Source organism: Lissotriton vulgaris, chromosome 9 (genome assembly GCF_964263255.1).
Source record: "Lissotriton vulgaris chromosome 9, aLisVul1.2, whole genome shotgun sequence".
Classification (NCBI taxonomy): domain Eukaryota; kingdom Metazoa; phylum Chordata; class Amphibia; order Caudata; family Salamandridae; genus Lissotriton; species Lissotriton vulgaris.
In genome coordinates, this window is record NC_141697.1 from 139,853,845 (window position 1) to 139,875,240 (window position 21,396).

Here is a 21,396-nt window from a genome sequence, read left to right on the forward strand (position 1 = left end):
ATGTGATTCAGCCTTTGGAGCTGCAGCACACGTGGGTCTCGTTCCGCAACCACAAGTTATCAGATGTGGAGTTGAAGAAGCTGGAGAAAGCTGGTGTTATTCAGCCAGTACAGTGGCTCACATTCCGACTGTCTCAGATCAGAATATACATGGCCATTCAGATCTACACACAGCCATTAGCAGGGAGAGACATATCGATTCCCCCACCTCCAAAAGCTGAGGAAATACTGTTCAACTTTAACAGGGCACAGTAGTTCTCCAAGCCAGATCCCTATCCGATGTACTATCTACTGGGGCTGCACTCTGAACACTTAATACAACTGCTTTCTCCACCAATGTGCTGTGCAGGTAGTGTTACAGCAAGGAAATGATGGACGGAATGCTGACAATGCAAACATTCTTCCCCAGTCAAAAGATCTGGCTTAAATCCATCGTTCTTTTGCCCACTACGCCACCCCCGTTTGGTAGTGTTGGCAGGGCTGAGTTATTGTGCTTGTACCGAACCATAGCTGGGCAATTATAGTGGTAATTAGGTTTACCTTGTAACCATACCTGCACTTTAAGTGTGTTTGTAATGGCATGTCAGAGGTTTGTAAACATACATTATAGTATTATGACCAGAGGAAACCATAATTTCTCTTTACCTACATTTTTTCATTGATATATATATATTATGCTCCATGACAGTGGAAATAGATGTGGCACACTAATGCATTTTATCAGGAGCAACTGTACAAATAAACATGCATTCAAACATGTATTAATACAGTGCAACGGTCAAATTAAAGTTTAATATCAAAGCACATTTGGTTAAATAACTTTTGATAAAATAAACACACATGAAAAAATGCCATGTGATAAACCATAACCCATATATGGAGACGCAAAGAATAGAATATGCTATTTATTAATGTTGTTGAGGAAAAGGGAAGAGCATCATGACTCATTTGAGGCGTTGCCTTTCCTCAATCATGCCCCCCATCCCACAATATCCCAAAAAGTAATAATTAGTACAGCGCACTATGCATCTTTGTATGCACATTATGAATGTAGGGTATCATGGTTCAATTTGACAACTGATGCTGTCTAGGAGGTTTTCTAATGTGTGTCTCTCTCTTTCTCTTTCTTTTACTCTTTATTTTATTTTATTTTTTAAGGAGTACTACAAGGAGTTTGTTCACCCGGCACCCCTTACTTCGGAGAAACAGCAGGTAATCATGAGTTAGTGCAGCCACCTACCTCTGCTAAGTTAGCATGGACGAAACGCTTACCATAACTGTGCTTTATTTTGGTTTGTCAAGGGCTTGAAAGATGCAGAGAATGCAACACATATTTCTGTGTTGCCAGATCAGTCGGAGAAACCGGTAAGTACTTTTAGTGTGATTTGCGAATTTGTGTTTTTCTTTGCTCGCTTCAAATTACCTGTATTGCAGAGTTGAGGCCATTCATGTGAAACCCAGGTGCCAGGCTCGATTGTGCCCCTGCCCTTCGTGCATGGAACTGTTCACCAGCCGATCCCCTAAGCCCCAGTGCGCCCTCTTATCAGGGTTAAAGTGTGTTGGAATGTAGGTTGTAGCAAAATAAACACTTTCAGTGCATACAAAGATGATTAATGGACAAATGTAGTACATAGGCACAGCAAACCCGATAAAAAACAATCCTGGGGTATTAGCAATAATAAACTGGGAGTTGGTGAGTAACACCGTGGAATTAGAAACTAAAGAACATGTTCAACCCTCATCACAAGACACTATACTTTAAGGCATTTCCAACAAAGACACAAGGATACAGGAACAACAGATATGAATGATTGTTCTTATGAAATGCCCGTGTTTCTCTTTTTACCAAAAATTTATAGATTGTAAAGGAATGTTTTTAAATTCTTATATCAATTTCGTCAGCATTAATTGTTTAATACTTGTTTTTTTTTAAGTATTTTAGATTTAGTATTTATTGTATAGTGTTGGGGTGAAAATGCTTTTATGACTGCTGTCGAATAAAGCTTTGAAAATTGAATTGAAATGCCCGTATGAAATGCCTTAGTTTGATAGGGAGTTCTTTAACTGTTTAACCCTCAGCCAGAGTTCCCACATGAGCCAACTGAATTCCTCCCCTTGTCACAGCTCATCACGTCACTGGACATTGCACAGTGGGTCTCAAAGTTGTATTGCTTAGTGTCTCACTCTCGGGTAGCTAGGACTGCCCATAACCGCCACTCTCTGGAAATAATGTTGCATTCAAACTGGCTCTCTGTCCTTGAACCATGGACAGAAATGATAACTTTTCAAATTCCTGGTGATTTTTGGGAAACTGGATATTCCTGATATCTACTTATGGTTTACATTTTATGTGCTGTGCCTCTGTGGCCATTGACTGGCAGAAATGGAGAATGCTTCCACGTGACTATGTTAGTCGTGCTCCTTGCTATTAAACTTAATAAAACAATTAAAATAAAAGCAAGTGTTTAACCCAGTTTACAAGCCAAACCCAGTTTTTGATTTTAGGCGTCAATTGCAAGATTGCTACATAGCCTACTGAACATGCTTTTTATAAATATTGTGTGTTGGCCATTAGTCAGCTGTCAATGGTGACTGAGCACTGGTTAAGATCTGTATGGCTATTTTATCCCTGTTCATTATGCAGACTTCTTTTTTATCCTTTCCGTTGTCATTCTGGAGGAAGACTGTTGGAACAATGATGTAAATAAAAGTGACTCACCGATGTAACAATTGTACTTTTATTACAAATTCCACCTTCTTAATACCCTCACCATCCAGTCCTGTACCTCTGATGTTGATATATACCTGGTTACGGATAGGAGCCAGTCATGGGTATGATTTTGTGTCCAGGATGCACAAAGGTGCTGGGAGTATCACTCCCATGCCCTGGAGGAGTATCCTTTCAGTGTGAAGTAAGGTGAACTTTGGACTAGAAGTACATTAGGCTGTATTGTCAGGATCTTGAAAGGACCAGCAGAACCTCCTGCCTAACCTTCTAGACAAAAACATAGTGCAGTAAGCTAACATCTAGTTGTCTGAACTCTTACAAAAGTCATCCTGCGAAACATAGTAAATCCCCCAAGTCATGTCATACACGATTTACAGCAGTGTAATCAATAAAGGTTCATTTTTATAAAACCCAGTACTGGGTCCTTGAGCGCAACTTTGGCTTTAGATGTAGGTGGGGAAGTGAATTTCTGTACAAGAAAATAGGTTTCTTCATGGAGAAAAAAGTTAAATGCTCTTATGTTCATGCTCTTTAGTTGTACTTGTGTCGATTTGTCACCTTACACCTACCACTTCCATTTTTTGTGACGCCCAACGAGTAAGGAACCTATTCAAACTGTAGGACCTGTACTGAGTGTCTTCCTTTAGTCGCAAACCCATACCAACCTAGTATTTAGCAAATATGTATTGGGATGTGAGCACTCACGTCTTGGGGAATAACATGTATTTTTATGCTTAAGACCAAAACCTGCATGGTAAGGAAAATTCAGTGTACTTTTCTCGTGCTACATGTTTGGCCTGCTGAAATGTAATGAAGGGTGATATATTTATCATCCCCAGTGATGACTGGGTTTGTTAAATTACACTCAAGTTGTATTTTCGACCCGTAAGAGAACAGGAGTCAGAAAACAACGACCCACTCATAATCAGGGCCAAAGTGTTTTATACTGTATGGAATGAATAAAATAAGTAGTAAAGTACAGAGTGGCTTTAGACCAGAAATCCTTGTTAGCCCATGCGATTTTTCCTTTTGAAGCATGATATGTCATATTATGAATTGTTTATTGCAATTACACACAATTTCTTTTTTTGGTTCAAAATAGTTCTGTTGTATATTTTTGAAATATCTTTGTATCTAATTTGTAGCAGGGCAAGATATGAGTGGAAGTAGGTCATTGGTTAGTTCCAGAACTACAGCTTTATGCTGGAAATGTGTGGGGTGAATGCCAGCATATCCAGCCATCTGTTCTCTGCTTCACTTGCCAAATTCTGCCATCTTTGCTTTACAGACAATGTATGCCGTGATGAACACCTGGCACGATGGACCTTACATCTTCATAGTGAAAGTCAGTCCTGTGGCAAGCAAGACTGTGAACAGTACAGCAATGCAGGAAGCAGTAACCCCAGCCAGTCTCCTGGATAATAATGTAATTTCAAGTAAGTTAGTGTTGTTCAGGTGGAGAAAATATTTGATAAGGCTACAAAATGTGTGTTGTTTGGGCTAAATGCTTTACAGGTAAGATTTAACAATCTTTTGTGTGGAAAGGACACATGGGTGTTATGCGGGTTTTGCAAATAATTCAAAAAGTCATTGGACAGGTCCCTTTATTTTCTCATTCCTTTTGGATGTCTCTTTTCTAGAAGAGACTTTGAGTGCGGTATTACTCTTTGTCAGTGATTTGAGTGATAATCTAAAATGCAAAGTTATCAATAGGCAGTCTTGCAGTACTGCATATTTAATAGTAATAGAGTTATTTTTTACATTTATTTGTAAATTATTCTTAATGTATTTTAAGACAAATGATGCATAACGTTTCTTATATTCTGTTACTAGATTATAATAGATACTCTTTCCCACATATTACTTAAATTAACATTCTTTCTAGACTGCTGGGTATATTGACATGTTCAGCACTATGGTGTCACCCGGCACCAGATATCACTGTTGCTTGGCCAACTGCAAATTCTTTTGTAGAGTTTTCCACACAAATCTCTTCTGGTTTAAGCTTGATTGTCAAAGGCTTATATTTGTGACTCACCTGCATTCAAGTTGCCTGTGGTGCGCCAGCATTGACCCTGAAGTGTGCATGGATAAAATCTGTGCCTTCATGCACCCTAAATTGCTTCAGAGAAACAGCAGATTTTATGTTCATGGCCTCACTGAAGGAGGAATCCACAGTACCAACTAGGGCCCCTTCTAGGGAAGACTTTTTCTCTCGTGGATTCCATCCCACCACCACATAAAGAGGAATCGTTATAACAGCACCACAAAAACAGGTGCTCAATCTTTCTAGATAGGTGCTGTAAATACTTAAAGAAGGGGGTCTAAAGTAGAGTGGTCTTCCTCTTTAGAGCCAGGTTCTATCCTCAGCCATCCTACTAAAGGTTTGTGCCTCCTTGGTCATCACAAGAGCTGGCATGTGCCTTTTAAGGGAGCCTTAATGGCTCTATTTCTGGTTCACTCCTTCAGTGCCACAACTTCTTCAAGGACCTCATATTGAAATGCTCCAACCCGTGGCTATTGGGGAATTGGTGGTCGCTTCTTACTGGAATAGGAGTGCCTTCCCCTATTTCCAGAACACAACTACCCCCTCTTCCACCTCCTTTTCCCATTGATGCATCACCATGTAGAGGTCATAATAATATTGCAAAAAATGTTGAAAGAATTGAGTTCCCCTAAGAAAGAAGGGGTAGCTACTCCAGATGTTTAATAGTTCCAAGAAAAAGGGGAAGGTTTACATCCGATTCATGATCTTTGATCCCTACTTATGGAAAAGCACATTTTTTATAAGAGCCTCCTGTATCCTTAGGAACTTTAGCATCAAGATTAAATGGTGCTCTTAGCTCTCCAGGATGTCTACTTCCCACAATCTTTGACAATACCTACGAATTGTGATTAGAGGGGATCACTCCAAAGACGGTCTATCTCTTTGACTTCACTTCTGCCCAAAGAGTATTTACAAATGCATGGCTTCCCAACTGGCCCAACTCCATAGACAATATTTCAGAAATATTTCTGTATTTAGAAAACAGGGTGATAAGACAGGATCTCCAGAGGAAGTTCCCAGGCATTTTTGAACTACAGTTTTCCTTTTGCACAGCTGAGGAGTTTTCATTAACCGTGGGCAGTAGTTTCCAATTTCCAACCAAGCAGGTCAAGTTTACTGTTGCGGTCCTGATTATGATCTGAGAGCTGGTGTTTCCTCTAGTTAGAAATCCAGCACATTCAGCAGCTTGTTTTGAAATTCCAACCAAGCACATTGGAGAAAGCTTAGTTTGGCTAAGACTATCGCACCTCAGGGCCTTAACAATGTCCCTGTCGAGCCAGGTGTGCAGGAGTTCCCTTCAATGGCATTTAGATTTTTGTACCCAGTTCTGGATAGCCCCTGCCCTGGTGCAGCGTATTCTATGGTGATGATAGTCCAATGACTTGCTTTTCGGAACTATTGTTTCAGACCATATTGGTGGCTGACACTTGTGTCTGCATGGATTCACAACTATCAGTGGCCTCTGAGGTTATAAGGAGAGAATCATTACTATAAAAGTGGTACAATTGAGATCACTTTGCTGAGCCACAATCGCATTTCTTCCCCTTTGGAGAAGATACAGGTTGAGATTCGGATGGACAACTTGATAATGATGTTGGCTGGCTGATGCATGAGCAAAAGAGTAGGAGTAGGCTCACAGTTGTAACACAACAACGTTATGTGGCTCTGGCCAAATGCAAAGAAATGTCTATAGCCAAAGAGTTTCAAAAGCTAATCTTGCTGGGAAACTTGAAGCGAAAGTGGGTGCAGTTCAATAGGGCAACTCTAATTCCTGTACAAATTAGAGTTTCATTTGTAAACTCTTTGGCATGTCTTCTCAGCGTGTGTTCTTCACTGGTTCGCCTATTCCTAATGTGGCTCAGTAAAACATATCCGCCCTTCTCCTCAACACATTTCCATCCAAATAGGCTGCCCTTTTGTCATTAATTAGAGGCCTCCTCCTTAATATAAGGAGACACACAGCACAGATCATTCTCATTGCCCTCACCTGGGCAATATGTCCTTGGTACTCACCGTAGTTTAAATTTATTTATTTATTTATTTATTGACATTTGTAGAGCGCGGCGAATACCCGTGGGCGTCTCGGCGCTAGTTAAGGGATGGATCAGCAACTGGGGTAAAGAAGATATACAAGGCTATTGGTCAAATAACCACGTCTTTAGCTGTTTGCGGAATGTGAACAGGGAGGGACTTGCTCGGATATGTGCAGGAAGGGTGTTCCAGAGTCTAGGGGCGGCAACCAGGAAACGCCTGTCGCCCCAGGTGACTGTTCGAGTGCAAGGCACAGCCAAGAAGTTCTGAATAGAGGAACGAAGAGATCGGGTTGGGACATGATGGAGAAGATTCTGTTTGAGAAAGTGGGGACCTTGATTATTGAGTGACTTGTAAACAATACACAGCGATTTGAATTTGATACGGCTGCGTATCGGGAGCCAATGGAAATCCCTAATGATGTTTGTAACTGGTGCGAACTTGGGGATCCCAGCCAGCATTCGTGCGGCTGCATTTTGGATTGACTGCATCTTATTTGTCACTCGGACTTGGGCATTTAAGAATAGAGCGTTACAATAGTCCAAGGAGGACAGGACTAGTGAGCTGACCAGTGTTTTCCCGGCCGTGTTCGGTAGGAAAGGTAGTATTTTCCTAATCATTCTCAATTTCATATGAGCTGAAGCCGCAGTTTTATTCGCATGTGCCATAAAATTGAGGCCAGCATCGAAGATGACGCCTAGATTTCTCACTTTGCTAGCTGGACTCGGCGGGGGACCGAAAGATGGTGGCCACCAGACAGGTGACCAGCCCGGGGAGAGGTGACCGAAGATGACCACTTCAGTTTTTTCTGAATTGAGTTTCAGACAATTCGTGGCCATCCAGTCACCTATTGCCATCATTCCTCTCGTGAATCGATTGGCCACTTACTCCCCGTCCCCTTTGATAGCCAGTACCAATTGGGTGTCATCGGCGTAGGAGGTCAGGCTCATCCCAAATGCTTTGATGACATTTGCAAGGTCCGACACGTAGATATTAAATAGTGTCGGACTCAGGGATGAGCCTTGAGGGACCCCACACGGCAGAGACACCTTCGATGATTGGTAGGGTCCTAGAGATACTGCTTGTGATCTATTGGCCAGAAACGATACAAGCAGGTCCAGAGCAGTTTTCTGGACCCCCAGTCGTTCGACACGGTCGACTAAGATCTTGTGGTCGACCGTGTCGAAGGCCGCCGAAAGATCCAGCAGTACCACTTGAGCATGCCACCCCTTTGGCTTCTTCTGGCTTTGAGAAAACGTATCTATCAATACTTCGGGGCAGTTTTAGACCCTAATCTGTAGACCTGAAATCTGTATTTATGGAGAAGAACATAGTATGTTTGATTCTAATGCTGCCCTACTTTTTAAATATAGAACTGGTATCTACATGCCATATATTGTGCCTTGCATGTATTTTAGGAGCCCCATGTATTGTACATTTACTCATCTGCTTGGGCTGTATAACTTGTTATTCATTTGCAACACCTGAAGCTTTTTTTTAATTGTTATGCAACAATTAAATTTATCATGTGATTGGATAGAATGCTTTTCGTACATATATTCATGTGTTCATTTGAGTAGATGACACCTATCAAAAACTATAATATCTTTAGGCTTTAACATGAGTGTTGGCAATGTAATTTCTCAAAATAAACAACAGAGAGAGTATATAATAGCTGTTTACAGTCCTCTGTGTGTGAGAGAGAGATCAGGACTTCAGTGACATTGAAAATAGCAGAGCAGCATAGCTCTAAGATGAACCACCCAAGGTCAGATGGGACTATTTACCTCATAGCATTTTTCCAGTAGAGACACAACAATATATAGAACATATGAAATTCATGTTCAAACCTGTGTCGATTCTATCAAAGTAGGGATTCTTACAAAATGCATCTTGTATTTGTAATTTCTGTGATTATGTCATCACTAAGATTTTACGTATTTCTCAAATTATTTTGTTTAAGTTAATTTGCCCTAAAATTGGCTTTTAATAAGGGGTTGGAACATAAGTTTGGCTTTCTTGTGTGTGTGCATCTTGTAGCCAAGGTTTGCCTTTAGAACTCACAATAACAATAACTGAATATGCTTGACAGAAGTTCTGTCGCAGTACGACTGACATGGTTAGTGATGATGATGCTGTTGTCATGTGTGGAAGGTAAGAGACCTTCTGCTTAAAATCTAGACACGTACGTAGTCTGGAGAGTGGCAAGTCTTGCCTGAAACTCCATGATTTACTCTTTGACTAATGATTGGTGAAACTAATATTTAGAGTGGGTAAAGGTAGGTGGCAACACATATAGCTACATGTATCCGCTGCCTCAGTGAAATTGGAGATTGAAGCAACCGCAATAATGTGACTGTGCGGAATAAGAACCTTACAGCAGTTCATATAGTCATTCTTGGCACACATGTAATCAGCCAGGACAAATTTGCACCTCATGAACACAGATTTGGAGTACACTGATCTGCCCATGTGAACTTTGAAGTATACTGTATGGTTATCACTATGCTGAGTATATTCTTGCAGAAGAACCATTGTTACAGAAGCGTACCACTTTTATTCTGAGTTTGTGAAAAGGGTAATTTATGTATATAACCCACATCTTGTGCCCCACTGGGCCCATTCCTTTATCTCTAGACTGTGCAGAGTTCATCCACAAAAATAATTGGAATCCTAGATACATAGACATGCAGTCCTGATCACGGTTCACTTCCGAATGATTGAATTTCATTGCGCTTTTGTAGTGCCTGTACTAACCAGCTATTGTGTTTTGCATTTGTAGTGATTGTGGAAGTGAAGGGGCCTTATGAATACCTACCTCTTTCCGATTATCCCCTTATGATTGTAAGTAAAGCATCTTACATTTACAAACTCAATTAAACAGTCTGCCAGTATGTGATTTTATACTGTGCTTTTAAAATAAAAAAAGACATTACATTACACATTAATTTGCTATTGCCTTGGCATTGTTAAGAGAGCTTGCACATTTTCAATGCTTAAATAATATGTGATGCTAAGATGGAACGTAATTCAAATAACATCTCACTTCTTAGATATGGATCTGTGTTGCAAATTCAAGTTGTGCGAAACAAGTCTCACACACCTGCTTTGTGTCCATAGCCACTTCCAGTGAACTCATCTATCTCCAACACTATATATCTTTTTTGTAACTTTTATTTTGAGTTTTGAAACATAGACAGGCATAGTTACAGAGCTATGAACGTTTTGAGGCATATATTACAGTATGCAAGGTACAATAATTAGCACTGTGGCAATCAGGATTACAAACATCAACTGGAAAGATTAGAATCATTAGTCCCTGCATTACACAGTCAATCAGAGGGTTCAAGGTATCAGATCCTTAAGACGTGAGAGTGGCACTCCTTTTACTGTGGAGATATGTTTGCAGAGGTTCCCACAGATTTCTGGGAAGAGCTGGAAGTGGCAATAAGAAGCTATATAACTCTGCATTTTTGCTGTGGCTTGTAAGGTCCCTCAACCAGTCATTCTTGTCAGGGCCAAAGCATTGCTATAATGCCTCGCTACTCTGCACTTTCCCTGCAGTTGGGCAAAATTTATGAACTTACGGAGGAGTTTGAGAACTCCTTTAGTTTAGCCCAGCATTACCACCATTAAGTCCATTGGCAAGTTTGGAGTTGCCATTATATGTAGCTCATCCAGTAGATCCTAACCCGGGGGCATGTCCGCACCATATGAAGAAAATCAACATTCATCACCTTACACCACCAACACACACTGTGAATCTGTAGACATACCAGTGCAATAGGTGCTGTTTGCCATAATATGAAACCTATTTTGTTTGACAACAGCAATACAACCATTCCGTGTCTTCAATGTCATGCCTCGGGTCCTGTTCCCACTTATTTTTCAGAGTCCTTGTGTCACCCTGCTGAGAATCTACAAAGCAGTTGTAAATTTGTGTAGTTAACTTATAGGGGCAAGTGTCTGCTACAGTCATTGTCAAAAGCTGCCACTCAGGTGGTTCATCTAGGAAGGACAGATAAGCCTGTCTTGAGACAGACTTCCTTTCGTCTCTCCTTGTTGTCTCTTCCCTTATCCTCCCGTTCTCACCTCCCCTGCCCCTCCACTACTTTTCTCCCTCCTTTCTCTCCTCTCCTAATTGTATTGCCTATTTTTTGATGTATTTTGTAATTGTTGATCTTTTTTCTGTTACAATGTTGATTCGCATGTAAAGCGCTCTGATACCTTCGGGTCTAGCCAGCGCTATCTAAAACTCTTTAAATAAATAAATAAATATTTTCTTGAGGAGCAGAGGCGTTGATAGATTAGTATATACAAGGAGTTGGGAGGGGCACTGTTAAGGTATTCAGCAATTGTTAAAAACACTTGTCAATAAACAATTTTTTCACCAAAGCTAGTTCTTGGGCTCAAAGTTGTCTGGCAATGCCCACCTCGCTAGTCAGTGCACGTTTAAGGTGCTTAATCAGGGGATGAAGTAGCGAGTACACCTCTGTTACTTCAGCCTTCTTGGCCAGCCTAGTCCATAACCACCCAGTACATTGCACCATATGTATTTACTTGGTTGGGCGATTGTGTTGCATCAATATTGTCAGCTGCTGACTCATTACTGCCTCAAGATCTCAAAGAGGTGCTTGTTTTATGTTTTGTATCCACCCATATGTTAATTGGTCCTGTGCTACGAGATTGTAAATCTCAAAGTCCGGTGCAGCGAATCCTCCCTGACTATAAGGCATTTAGATTTTATGGCAGGTTGTCTGGGGTTGGCTCGTGCTAGCTGCACCATCAAGGAGTGAAGTTGTGAGAACAATAATTTGTTAAGAGAGATTGGAATGTTTAGCATCGTGGCAAGGATTATGATTTTCATGAGTACAATTCTGCCCATCATCAACAATGATAGTTTAATCCATCTCTACCCAGGCTGGCAACATCTTTCATGCATGTACCAAAGTGTTTGCTTTTTACCATAGGTAAGTCCCAGTGGTGTTTTGTGCCCAAATATCGGATAGGTTCTCTCTGCCATTTACTGGGGTGCTGGGCATCGCGGGTATGGATAAAAGTGATGATGGCCATCATCAAATATTTAACCCAGTTGATCTGGAGCCCATACCAATTACCAAATGTAATCAATCATCCATTATCAGGTTTAGGTTTAGCGTGGGGTCTTTTGCTAATAACAAGATATTGTCTGGGTACATCGAGAGAGCTTTTCTGCGGGAACCAAACTGGATACCACAGTGGCGATCAAATTCCCTTAGGAAGAAGGCCAAGACCTCCACTGTTCTAGCAAATATGATTGGAGATAATGGGCATTCTTACTTCTTATCACGGTATATTTTGAAGGAGGTCACAATGATCCTGGCAGTTGGCTCTGTATTTAGCAATGTATCCCGTTTTAATAATGCTTTACTTATTCCCATACCCTTCTGCACCATTATGATAAAGGAGTATTCAATAGAATCAAACGCTTTTTTTTGCATGATGGTCTGGATGGACTAAGGTGGGCAAAAGGGGTAGAAGCCTATTTGCAATTCTTTTAGCCAGTATTTTGTTGCCAATATTAATCGGGGCAGGGGACGATAGGACTCGCATGAGTGTGATTGGTTACATGGTGTCAGTAGCAGTAGTTTAATGGCCCCTGCATTCCATAGTGCTAGCGGGAGAGTCTCCCTCTCAAATGCCTCGTCGTATACCGCCAGTAAGAACAGGGCCAGGTTGCAGCATACACTTTATATGCAGAATAAAAAACCATTAAAAGCATGAGGAATGGTAAGGCCCCACCTGAGGCCTTCCCATTCTGCATGGTTTTAATCACAACTTTGATTTCCTTTTCCACAATAGGAGCAAAGAGAGGGACCCACAGGTGAATCTCCAGCAATGCCAATGTGGCAATGTCAAGATATTTGTTAATCTCCTTTAGTAGTCCGAAATTTTTGCTGACTAATCAGACCTACAAGTGTGCTACCTGTGTTATTGGCTTCCCCAAATTCTCCTGCTTTGGCATATTTCCCCAGAATTTTTACCTCCATAACTGCTACTCCATATCTGCTTCTTCTGGTTTGAATGTACTTGTTCTCGTGGGTTCAATGGATCATCGGCACTGCGTTCCAGGACCTTAATTTCAGCCTCCAACCTCAATAAGTGGCTTCGGGTTGACTTAAGGACACCATGGGATTTCTAAATGCTGAGTCTGGTGGCTTGGTGGACTAATGCATCCACTGCAGGGGCCTGTGTCTGACCTAATGGTCACAGATTCAAATCCCGGCTGGTCCACTCAGCCTTTCATCCATCTGAGGTTGATAAAATGAGTAACATTGAGTTGAGTAACAATAAACATCTGTTATTCAGCTCCATGATACCCCGTTTGGGGTGAACGTGCACTCTGCAAATACACATGTTATGTTATGCTATTCATCCCTAATTACAGTCTTAAAAGCCTCCCACAGCATGTCAAAGGTGACAAGTGAATTTCAGCTCTGAAATCCAAGTCTAATAGGGCAGTGGGATGGAATCGCCACAGCCGTTGATGCCTGACATGTACTGTTACATTCCGAGAGATAAGGACCAGGTAGTGGTCAGTAAGCATTATAGGTAGGTAAGTCAATGCTTCTGTCCAGCCCATGACATTTCTGTTAGCTAGCCAATAGTCGATCCTGGAGTTTGATCCTTGTATATTTGAGTGAAATTAATATTCACTAATGTACAGGTTATTAGTACGGTAAATGTCTACTACCGCGTTGTGTAGCGTAATGCCAGCCAACTCTGTGTGCTAATTGGAGTGCCTGGGAGCCCTTATCTGGACTCCTCGAGCAACTGGGGGTGATATTGTAGTCTCCACCCCTGATGACAATACGAGGGGTCACTGCAATCAGCTTTTTCCTAATTTCTGAGAAGAGCTTTGGATCATCAAAGTTAAGGGCATAAATGATTACCAATGACCAATCGACCAAAGAACTTTGGTCAATGAGCTTGGTAATAGCGAAGAGGAGGTGGAGAAAGATGATGACATGGCAGCCAAAAAATATACCCTCTGGCTTGAAACTAACTTTGCAAAACTAGCCCCCAATACCCAGGAAACTACCCTCGGCCCCTTGGTTCTCAGCAGCCTTAAGGATAAACAAACAGGCATATAGGAGATAGAAAAGGATTTGGTGACCAAAATATGAACTTACAGAACAAAACAGATATAAATCTATGATCTCAGGTTTTAAGAAAAAGCTGATTGAAGAGAAAACCCTCTATTACACAACAAAGATAGAAAAAGCTAGTGGGTCAAGCAAAGAAAATTTTTTTACTGTAAAAAATGTAACTACAGTAAAAAAAAGATTACTCCACTACCTTTAATCAAGAATTTTGTGACTCCTTGGCTCTCTTTTAGATCCAAGGTTTAACATATCTATGAGCAGTTTACTCACTCGATCGCAGAGGATAAAACAATTGTAAAGAATGCTACTGAGCATACTTTAGGATTTAATTTTTCGCTGACCTCACCAATGCAAATTACCGAATTAATAACTATGATTAAGTCCGGTTCCCCAGAAGATCCCTGCCCCCCCAAAATCTTACAAACTATTAATTATCTTACTGGCCCCCATCTCTCCCAAATATTTAGCCAGATGATAGAACAGGGATCTTTTCCCGCTATATGGAAGAAGGCCTGTATACTGCCTGTGAGAAGTTGGCCTGATATGCAGTGCTCACTATTCTAGTGATCACTATGTATCAGTCCAAACGACCCTTATTGATGATTGGTTGTAAGTCAACCTTATAGACCAGCTATCCTAGTAGCATGGACAAGAGCAGTCTTTAGGCTGAACTCTAGAGGGCGTGTTAAGCCAGCTGTTATACCATCACATATACCCCTTGAACACCAAGTGAAAGGACACCACACAAGTTGTTATGAAAATAAAAGGATATTTATTTAGAACACAACAGCCCTGGCCTCTTTATGAGGACAGGGCGCTAAGCACAATACAAAACTCTTAAAGAAATACTGCAAGTCGCACAAGTTACGCAAATGACCGAGGGGCACGGAAAACCATATACTACAAAAGTGGAATGCGAAATTACTAGCAGGTAAGTACTACTCTCAAAGACTTTTGAAACGCTAGGCCTACAATGCTGAACCCTTGGATTAGAAGCAGGAGGCCTTGGGACGTCGTGTGCAGAGTGGAACCTCTCACGCGTAATGCGGGACAAAGTCTATGGTTGCTAGAAATTACAAAGTTAGTGTTCTCGGGCGAACCCGACTAGGTAGGTCAAAAACGAAAGTGGATCTAGACACTTGGAGAGTTGGTCTACGCTGGAGCACCGTGGTACTCGGTTTACCTAGCCCAGGGGCTGCGGCTGCATAGGGTTCAAGTGTCGTCTGGTTTCTTCGTCGACGAACCAGGAGCCTGAAGTGGAAGTTGCTGGCAGGCGACCAGTGAAGATGTTCTGGGCCGATCCAAGGACTGGATCAGCTGAAGAGGGTACCTGTAAGCAGAGGGGACCAAGTTCTGAATCACTAGCCAGTGATTAGATGGGCACCAGAATGGCACCGGATGAAGTCACCTCGACCAGGTGAGTGGGCGACGCTGGGCTCTGCAGTCTCTCTGCCCAGAAGGCGTTGTCGGCGACCAGGATGGAGGTGCGCGCTGTCCCACGAAGGTATCTGACGTCGGTGATGCTGGACCCAGGATTGGGGCAACAACTCTTGGCAAATGAATGCCCACGCGGTGGACTCAAAATGGCGTCTGGAGTGGACCAGGCGGGTCCGAGGTGCTCCTCTGTTGGAGGAGAGCAAGGGCCAGTCTGGAGCAACCAGACCAGCGATGGAAGTGTCGTAGTTCGTCGTCAAGAGGGCTACAAGCCAGCAGGCAAGTGGCCGGACAACGCGGTGAGCAGCAAAGAGCAGAAGGGCCCCATGCAGATCTCGTGGATGCTGGGGGGCTGGACTTCGGTGCTGGAGCTGCTCAGGGTTAGGGCTTCTCAAACCCCAAATCACTCACTCGAGGATCCCTCGGCGGTCGTGCTGGATAAGCGTAGTGCAGTTCTGAAGATGGCCGGTCCCTCGAGGTCTCGTCATACCCACGAATCTCAGCTGGGCTGATGATGTAGGTAGAGGTCAGAGGTGCCAGGGAAGCCGGGTCTCGTCGTGCTGGTCGGTCTGGTTCCGGAGGAAGGACATGCAGCAAACCGCAGTTTACTTAGTTGGTACCTGCAGATGTAGGGTGACTACTCCTTAGTCACAAGGGAGAAATCTTAGGAAGAAGTCTTGAGTTCCTTTTGTAGAAAGTAGTTTCAGGATTCAAAGATGATCTAATTTGGAAGGGTCCCCGCTCCCACCTTTATTCTAAAGAAAGGGGCTGGTACGGGACTTGGTCCTGCCCATGGGTGGGACCAGGAAGGGGGGTGGTTACACCCCTCTCCCACGCCGGACTTTCCCCAGCTCAGGGGCTGGTGTGCCCCTGGAACTGGTTCAAACTGGCAGATGCACAGTGAGCACCGGGGTGCCACTTGCAGTCACCTTCCTATTCAGCCCTGCCTACCTGGGATACACAAAACCCTGTCTGGGATGGTGCTAGCACCGCCCCTGACAGGAAACCCTTTGTCCAAGCTCCCCTCGCTGGAAGGACTCCCAGCTGCAGGGGGTCAGACTTGTGTCTGTGGTGGCAGCATCCATTTTGTGATGCTGAGGCTCGAGTTAACTTTAACCGGGATTCACAGTTACATACATGTCGTGTCCCTCTAGAAGGGTGGAATGCTAACCCCGTCACCAGAATTGGCGAGGGGTTAGTATTCCAATTCGTATGACACCTTACTCGACATGTTTTGATAAAGCGATACCAAAGATAGCAAATAACCGCGAGGATTATAATGCACTTAAGAGTATATGGTACGCGTTGTCACAGAACAGCTATTAGGACTTGGTTCCGCAAGCTGCAGACGGGCTCAGCTCATGCCAGAGCACCATCTCACATAATTCCAAGCACTCTGCCTTCAGGATTGATAAGGCCTGCCATAGGAGTGACTGATAGGAATACATGTGTCCATTTTAGGGTTAGATATAGGTATACTATATCTACAGCAAAGGGTGATTACACCACTTTGCCCCAGCTGTCGTGCAGCCAGTTGTGTCAGATTTAGATGGCCAGCCAGGGGTGGCATAATACACGCTGCAGCCCCTGGTAGGCCCTGGGTACACCTATGCCCTGAGTTACAGGGTCTGATAAGGTGGCCCAGTACCAATTGGATATGCACCTAAGGTACATGGAATCAATTTTACAGAGAGAGCAGTAGCCTGGGGTCCTAATTGGCAGGGTCCCAGGCCAACTATGTCAAAAACCAGCTAAAACACAGGGCAAAAAGTTGGGGGAAACCATAGTCAGGAGCTACCCTCCTACATAACCCCCCCAAACGAAAGGAGATAAGGCTATCCTTGTCCAGGTAAGCCTCTATTGCCTAAGTGGCCATATAAGGAAGGACCAGCTCTGGCTTGGTTTCCCCCTGTGTCATGGTCCACTAAGCAACCCCTCACCCTAAGGGTATCTGAGGGTCTCCACCATAGGGAATCTCTGTCTTTGGTGTGTCTTGGGACAGTAAAAGGCTGATGTTGGGATGGAGTACTGAAGTGAGGCTCCTCTACCTTTGGGCTCAACTTCCTCCAATCACCATCCATCATGTGTGCCTTTCTTTCTGTAGCTGAGATGCACTGTGCTCTCAGGGTCAACCTCTGGCTACCTAAAGCTGGAGGCCGAGTCCCTCTGTTTGGCTTACTGGAGGGACAGGTCAGGTTTGGGGTTTTTAGGCCCCAGGTTTGGCTGTGCCCAACAGTGTCCAGCTGTGGGAGGTCCCTAGCTAATTTTAAGGGGGATCCTTCGGGAGTTTGTTTTACTTTCACCGGGCTAGGATTACTAGCTTCAGTGCCCTTAATCTGCTGATTGGGGGGTTCTTGTGGACAGTGGGCCCTTTGGGGTCCACTGGCCTTCCTGACCTCTACAGCCCTGGGCTGACTAAGGCAGGGTAGAGAGGTGCAGGCTACCTGCTCCAGACTGGGTCCCACCTGGGAAGGGTCCACTGCCATCAGGGGCTCTGCCAGGCTAGGCCTGACTACCTCTGGGGCAGTTCCTTCACCAGGGGTAGAGTCAGTTCCCTGAGGAGGCTGGCTCTCACCTAGTGTCTGGGAAGGGGAAGACTTTTCTTCCTCCTCAATGCTCTCAGTTTGGGTGGAGTGATCCATTGTTTCAGGCTTCACAACCCCACTATCTGTCTGAGTAGAGGCTGAGACCATTTCAACCTTGCCAACCTTTTCAGGAGGGCACTCAGTCTGTGTGTGGGCTGTGACTGTCACAGCCCTCCTATCCTGTTCTGGAAAGTCTGTCTGAGCTTGGGCAGTGGCTACCACTGCCCTTCCAACCTTTTCAGGGAGGACTGGTGCTTGGACTGGGGCTGTAGCTATTGCTGCCCCACTAACCTTTCTGGGTAGGCCTACCATCATGGAGTGGGTTTCTTTCTCCACCTCAGCCCATGCTGAGAGTTCCAGGTCATTCCCCAGTAGACAATCTACAGGTAGGTTGTCTGTCACTGCCACTCTCATGGGCCCTGTGACATTACCCCAACTGAGCTCGACTACTGCCATGGGATGCCTTCTTTTCACTCCATGAACATCTATCACCTGATAACTAAAACCAGGGGTCAGTTGAGCAGAGGGGACCAGATGGTCAATCACCATGGTGATGCTGGCCCCTGTGTCTCTGAATGCCTCAACTTTCTGACCATTGATAATGGGCTCTTGTCTATACTTTCCCAAAGTGTGGGAACCAGTAGTGAAGTTCGCAAACCCCATGCCAGTCTCACAGACAAGAGTTGTGTCAGGGGATCTGGCTAGTCCATGATCCACCTGGTTTCCCAAGGTAATGCCCACCACATTCTTGGGGGCACTCCCACCACCTGGGGGATTACCACTAGTGGTAACAGGAGGTCTGGGAGTAGTACCTGGGGGTATGTTCTCCTTATTGCTATTTTTAGGGCAACTGCTATCAGTTTTCCAGTGGCCCACCTGTTTACAGGCATGGCAATAAGGCTTTTTCTGTTCTGAAGGGGTGTTCTGGGACCCACCACCCTTGTTGGAGTTTTGGGGCCCTTGGGAAGTCTTCTCTGTAGATTTATGCCCACCCTTCTCTTGAGGCTTGTTAGTCTCTGTCTTTTGGTTGCCACCCTGGTTCTTAGGCCTAATCCTGGTTCTGACCCATTTGTCTGCCATCCTACCCAATTCTTGGGGGGTGGCCAGAGCAGAGTCAACCAGGTGCTGATGCAGAAGCTGATTTTGACAATTATTTAAGATTTGCTCTCTCATGATGAGATTGTACAATCCTGTGTAATCAGTAACCTTACTGCCCAGCAACCAGCCCTCCAAAGCCTTAGTGGCACAATCCACAAAGTCAGACCAATCCTGAGACTGAGTTTTCTGGGTATCCCTGAACAGCAACCTGTACTGCTCAGTGGTTAGGCCAAACCCATCTATCAGTGTGTTTTTCAGGACCTGGTAATTGTTAGCATCCTCAGCTCTAGTAGTGAGGAGCTTATCTCTACCTTTGCCTTCAAAGGAGAGCCACAAGACAGCTGCCCACTGACTCTGGGGGACGCACTGGACAGTGCAGGCCCTCTCCAAAGCAGTTATCCATTTGTGGACATCATCCCCTTGTTTAAAGGGGGGCACTATCTTACTCAGGTGTCTAGTGTCTAAACTCCTGTCCTTTTCTCTAGGTAAAATGCTGCCACCAGTGGGGTCTACCCCACTCAATTTCTGCTCTCTAGCAAAGGCAAGTCTCTCTTTGGCCAGGGTGAGTTCTTCCCTTTCAATCCTCAGATTGACTTCCCTCATCTTAGCTTCATGCTCTCTTCTCTGAGGGGATGTCATCCCTCTGTGAGAAGAGGTCTGAGACCCATTGGTTCGAATGGATCTGTTAGAGCCTCTGGATAGAGACCTAACTCGTCCATTCCCAATGTTAAGCCTGCCTGAGAGTGGGCCTGGGGGTCCCCCAAATCCATTCTCATGCCTGCTTAAGTTGGTCCTGGTGAGTCTACTGACCTCTACCTGACCCTTGTTTGCCTCATCCCCTGACACTTCCTGATCCTCCTCCTCTCCTTCACTAACTGTTCCATTGAGATGGAGGTCAGGGTCCCCTAGGGTTCCCTGTAAGGGGGGCGTGTTCCCATCTGGATTAGAAGGGTCTGTGTTAGCAGTCCTTCTGGCATCATAAGTCTCTAAGAGACCAATCAGGAATGGGATTGTAGGGTTAGAACCCTGTTTTAGCTTCCTGGAGGTACACACTTGTCTCATCTCCTGGAAGCTAAGAGCTGCATATCTTGAAGTGACCTGTGGAGGGTCGACTGACACAAGGGGGGCCTCTGAGTTCCCTCCTTTGTCTGACATGCTTTTCTAGTGAGGTGTAAGTGGTGCACTTACCTACACTATTTGTTTGCCTACTGATCCCTTGCTAAGAGTTGTAGTCAGGGTGTGCTAGGCCCTGCTGAACTACAACAGCTGGTTCAGTAGAACTCAGAGTATTCTAAGCTAAGTTATATGTACCTGGGTACTTATGTGATCTTTCAAATGATATTCTTAGGATACGTGTGGTAAAACAACAGCAAGCTCAAATCCCAACCGCTGCTCACCAATGTGAGAAGATGGCCTGATATTCAGTGCTCACTATTCTAGTGATCACTATGTATCAGTCCAAGCGACCCTTATTGATGATTGGTTGTAAGTCAACCTTATAGACCAGCTATCCTAGTAGCATGGACAAGAGCAGTCTTTAGGCTAAACTCTAGAGGGTGTGTTAAGCCAGCTGTTATACCATCAGAAATACCCCTTGAACACCAAGTGAAAGGACACCACACAAGTTGTTATGAAAATAAAAGGATATTTATTTAGAACGCAACAGCCCTGGACTCTTTATGAGGACAGGGCGCTAAGCACAATACAAAACTCTTAAAGAAATACTGCAAGTCGCACATGTTACGCAAATGCCCGAGGGGCACGGAAAATCATATACTACAAAAGTGGAATGCGAAATTACTAGCAGGTAAGTACTACTCTCAAAGACTTTTGAAACGCTAGGCCTACAATGCTGAACCCTTGGATTAGAAGCAGGAGGCCTAGGGACGTCGTGTGCAGAGTGGAAACTCTCACGCGTAATGCGGGACAAAGTCTATGGTTGCTAGAAATTACAAAGTTAGTGTTCTCGGGCGAACCCGACTAGGTAGGTCAAAAACGAAAGTGGATCTAGACACTTGGAGAGTTGGTCTACGCTGGAGCACCGTGGTACTCGGTTTACCTAGCCCAGGGGCTGCGGCTGCATAGGGTTCAAGTGTCGTCGGGTTTCTTTGTCGACGAACCAGGAGCCTGAAGTGGAAGTTGCTGGCAGGCGACGAGTGAAGATGTTCCGGGCCGATCCAAGGACTGGATCAGCTGAAGAGGGTACCTGTAAGCAGAGGGGACCAAGTTCTGAATCACTAGCCAGTGATTAGATGGGCACCAGGATGGCACCGGATGAAGTCACCTCGACCAAGTGAGTGGGCGACGCTGGGCTCTGCAGTCTCTCGGC

General features: G+C 44.3%; 1 protein-coding gene across 2 annotated transcripts in view; it reads left to right on the forward strand.

The window, feature by feature from the left end:
• TMEM87A (transmembrane protein 87A) overlaps positions 1–21,396 on the forward strand; it is a 209,056-nt gene that overhangs the window by 73,095 nt on the left and 114,565 nt on the right. For both annotated transcript variants that reach the window (XM_086937214.1, XM_086937215.1), the window contains exons 5-8: positions 1,158–1,211; positions 1,302–1,364; positions 4,016–4,163; positions 9,588–9,649. In XM_086937214.1, coding sequence (XP_086793340.1) covers positions 1,158–1,211; positions 1,302–1,364; positions 4,016–4,163; positions 9,588–9,649 — 327 coding nt within the window. The remainder of the gene's footprint in view (positions 1–1,157; positions 1,212–1,301; positions 1,365–4,015; positions 4,164–9,587; positions 9,650–21,396) is intronic.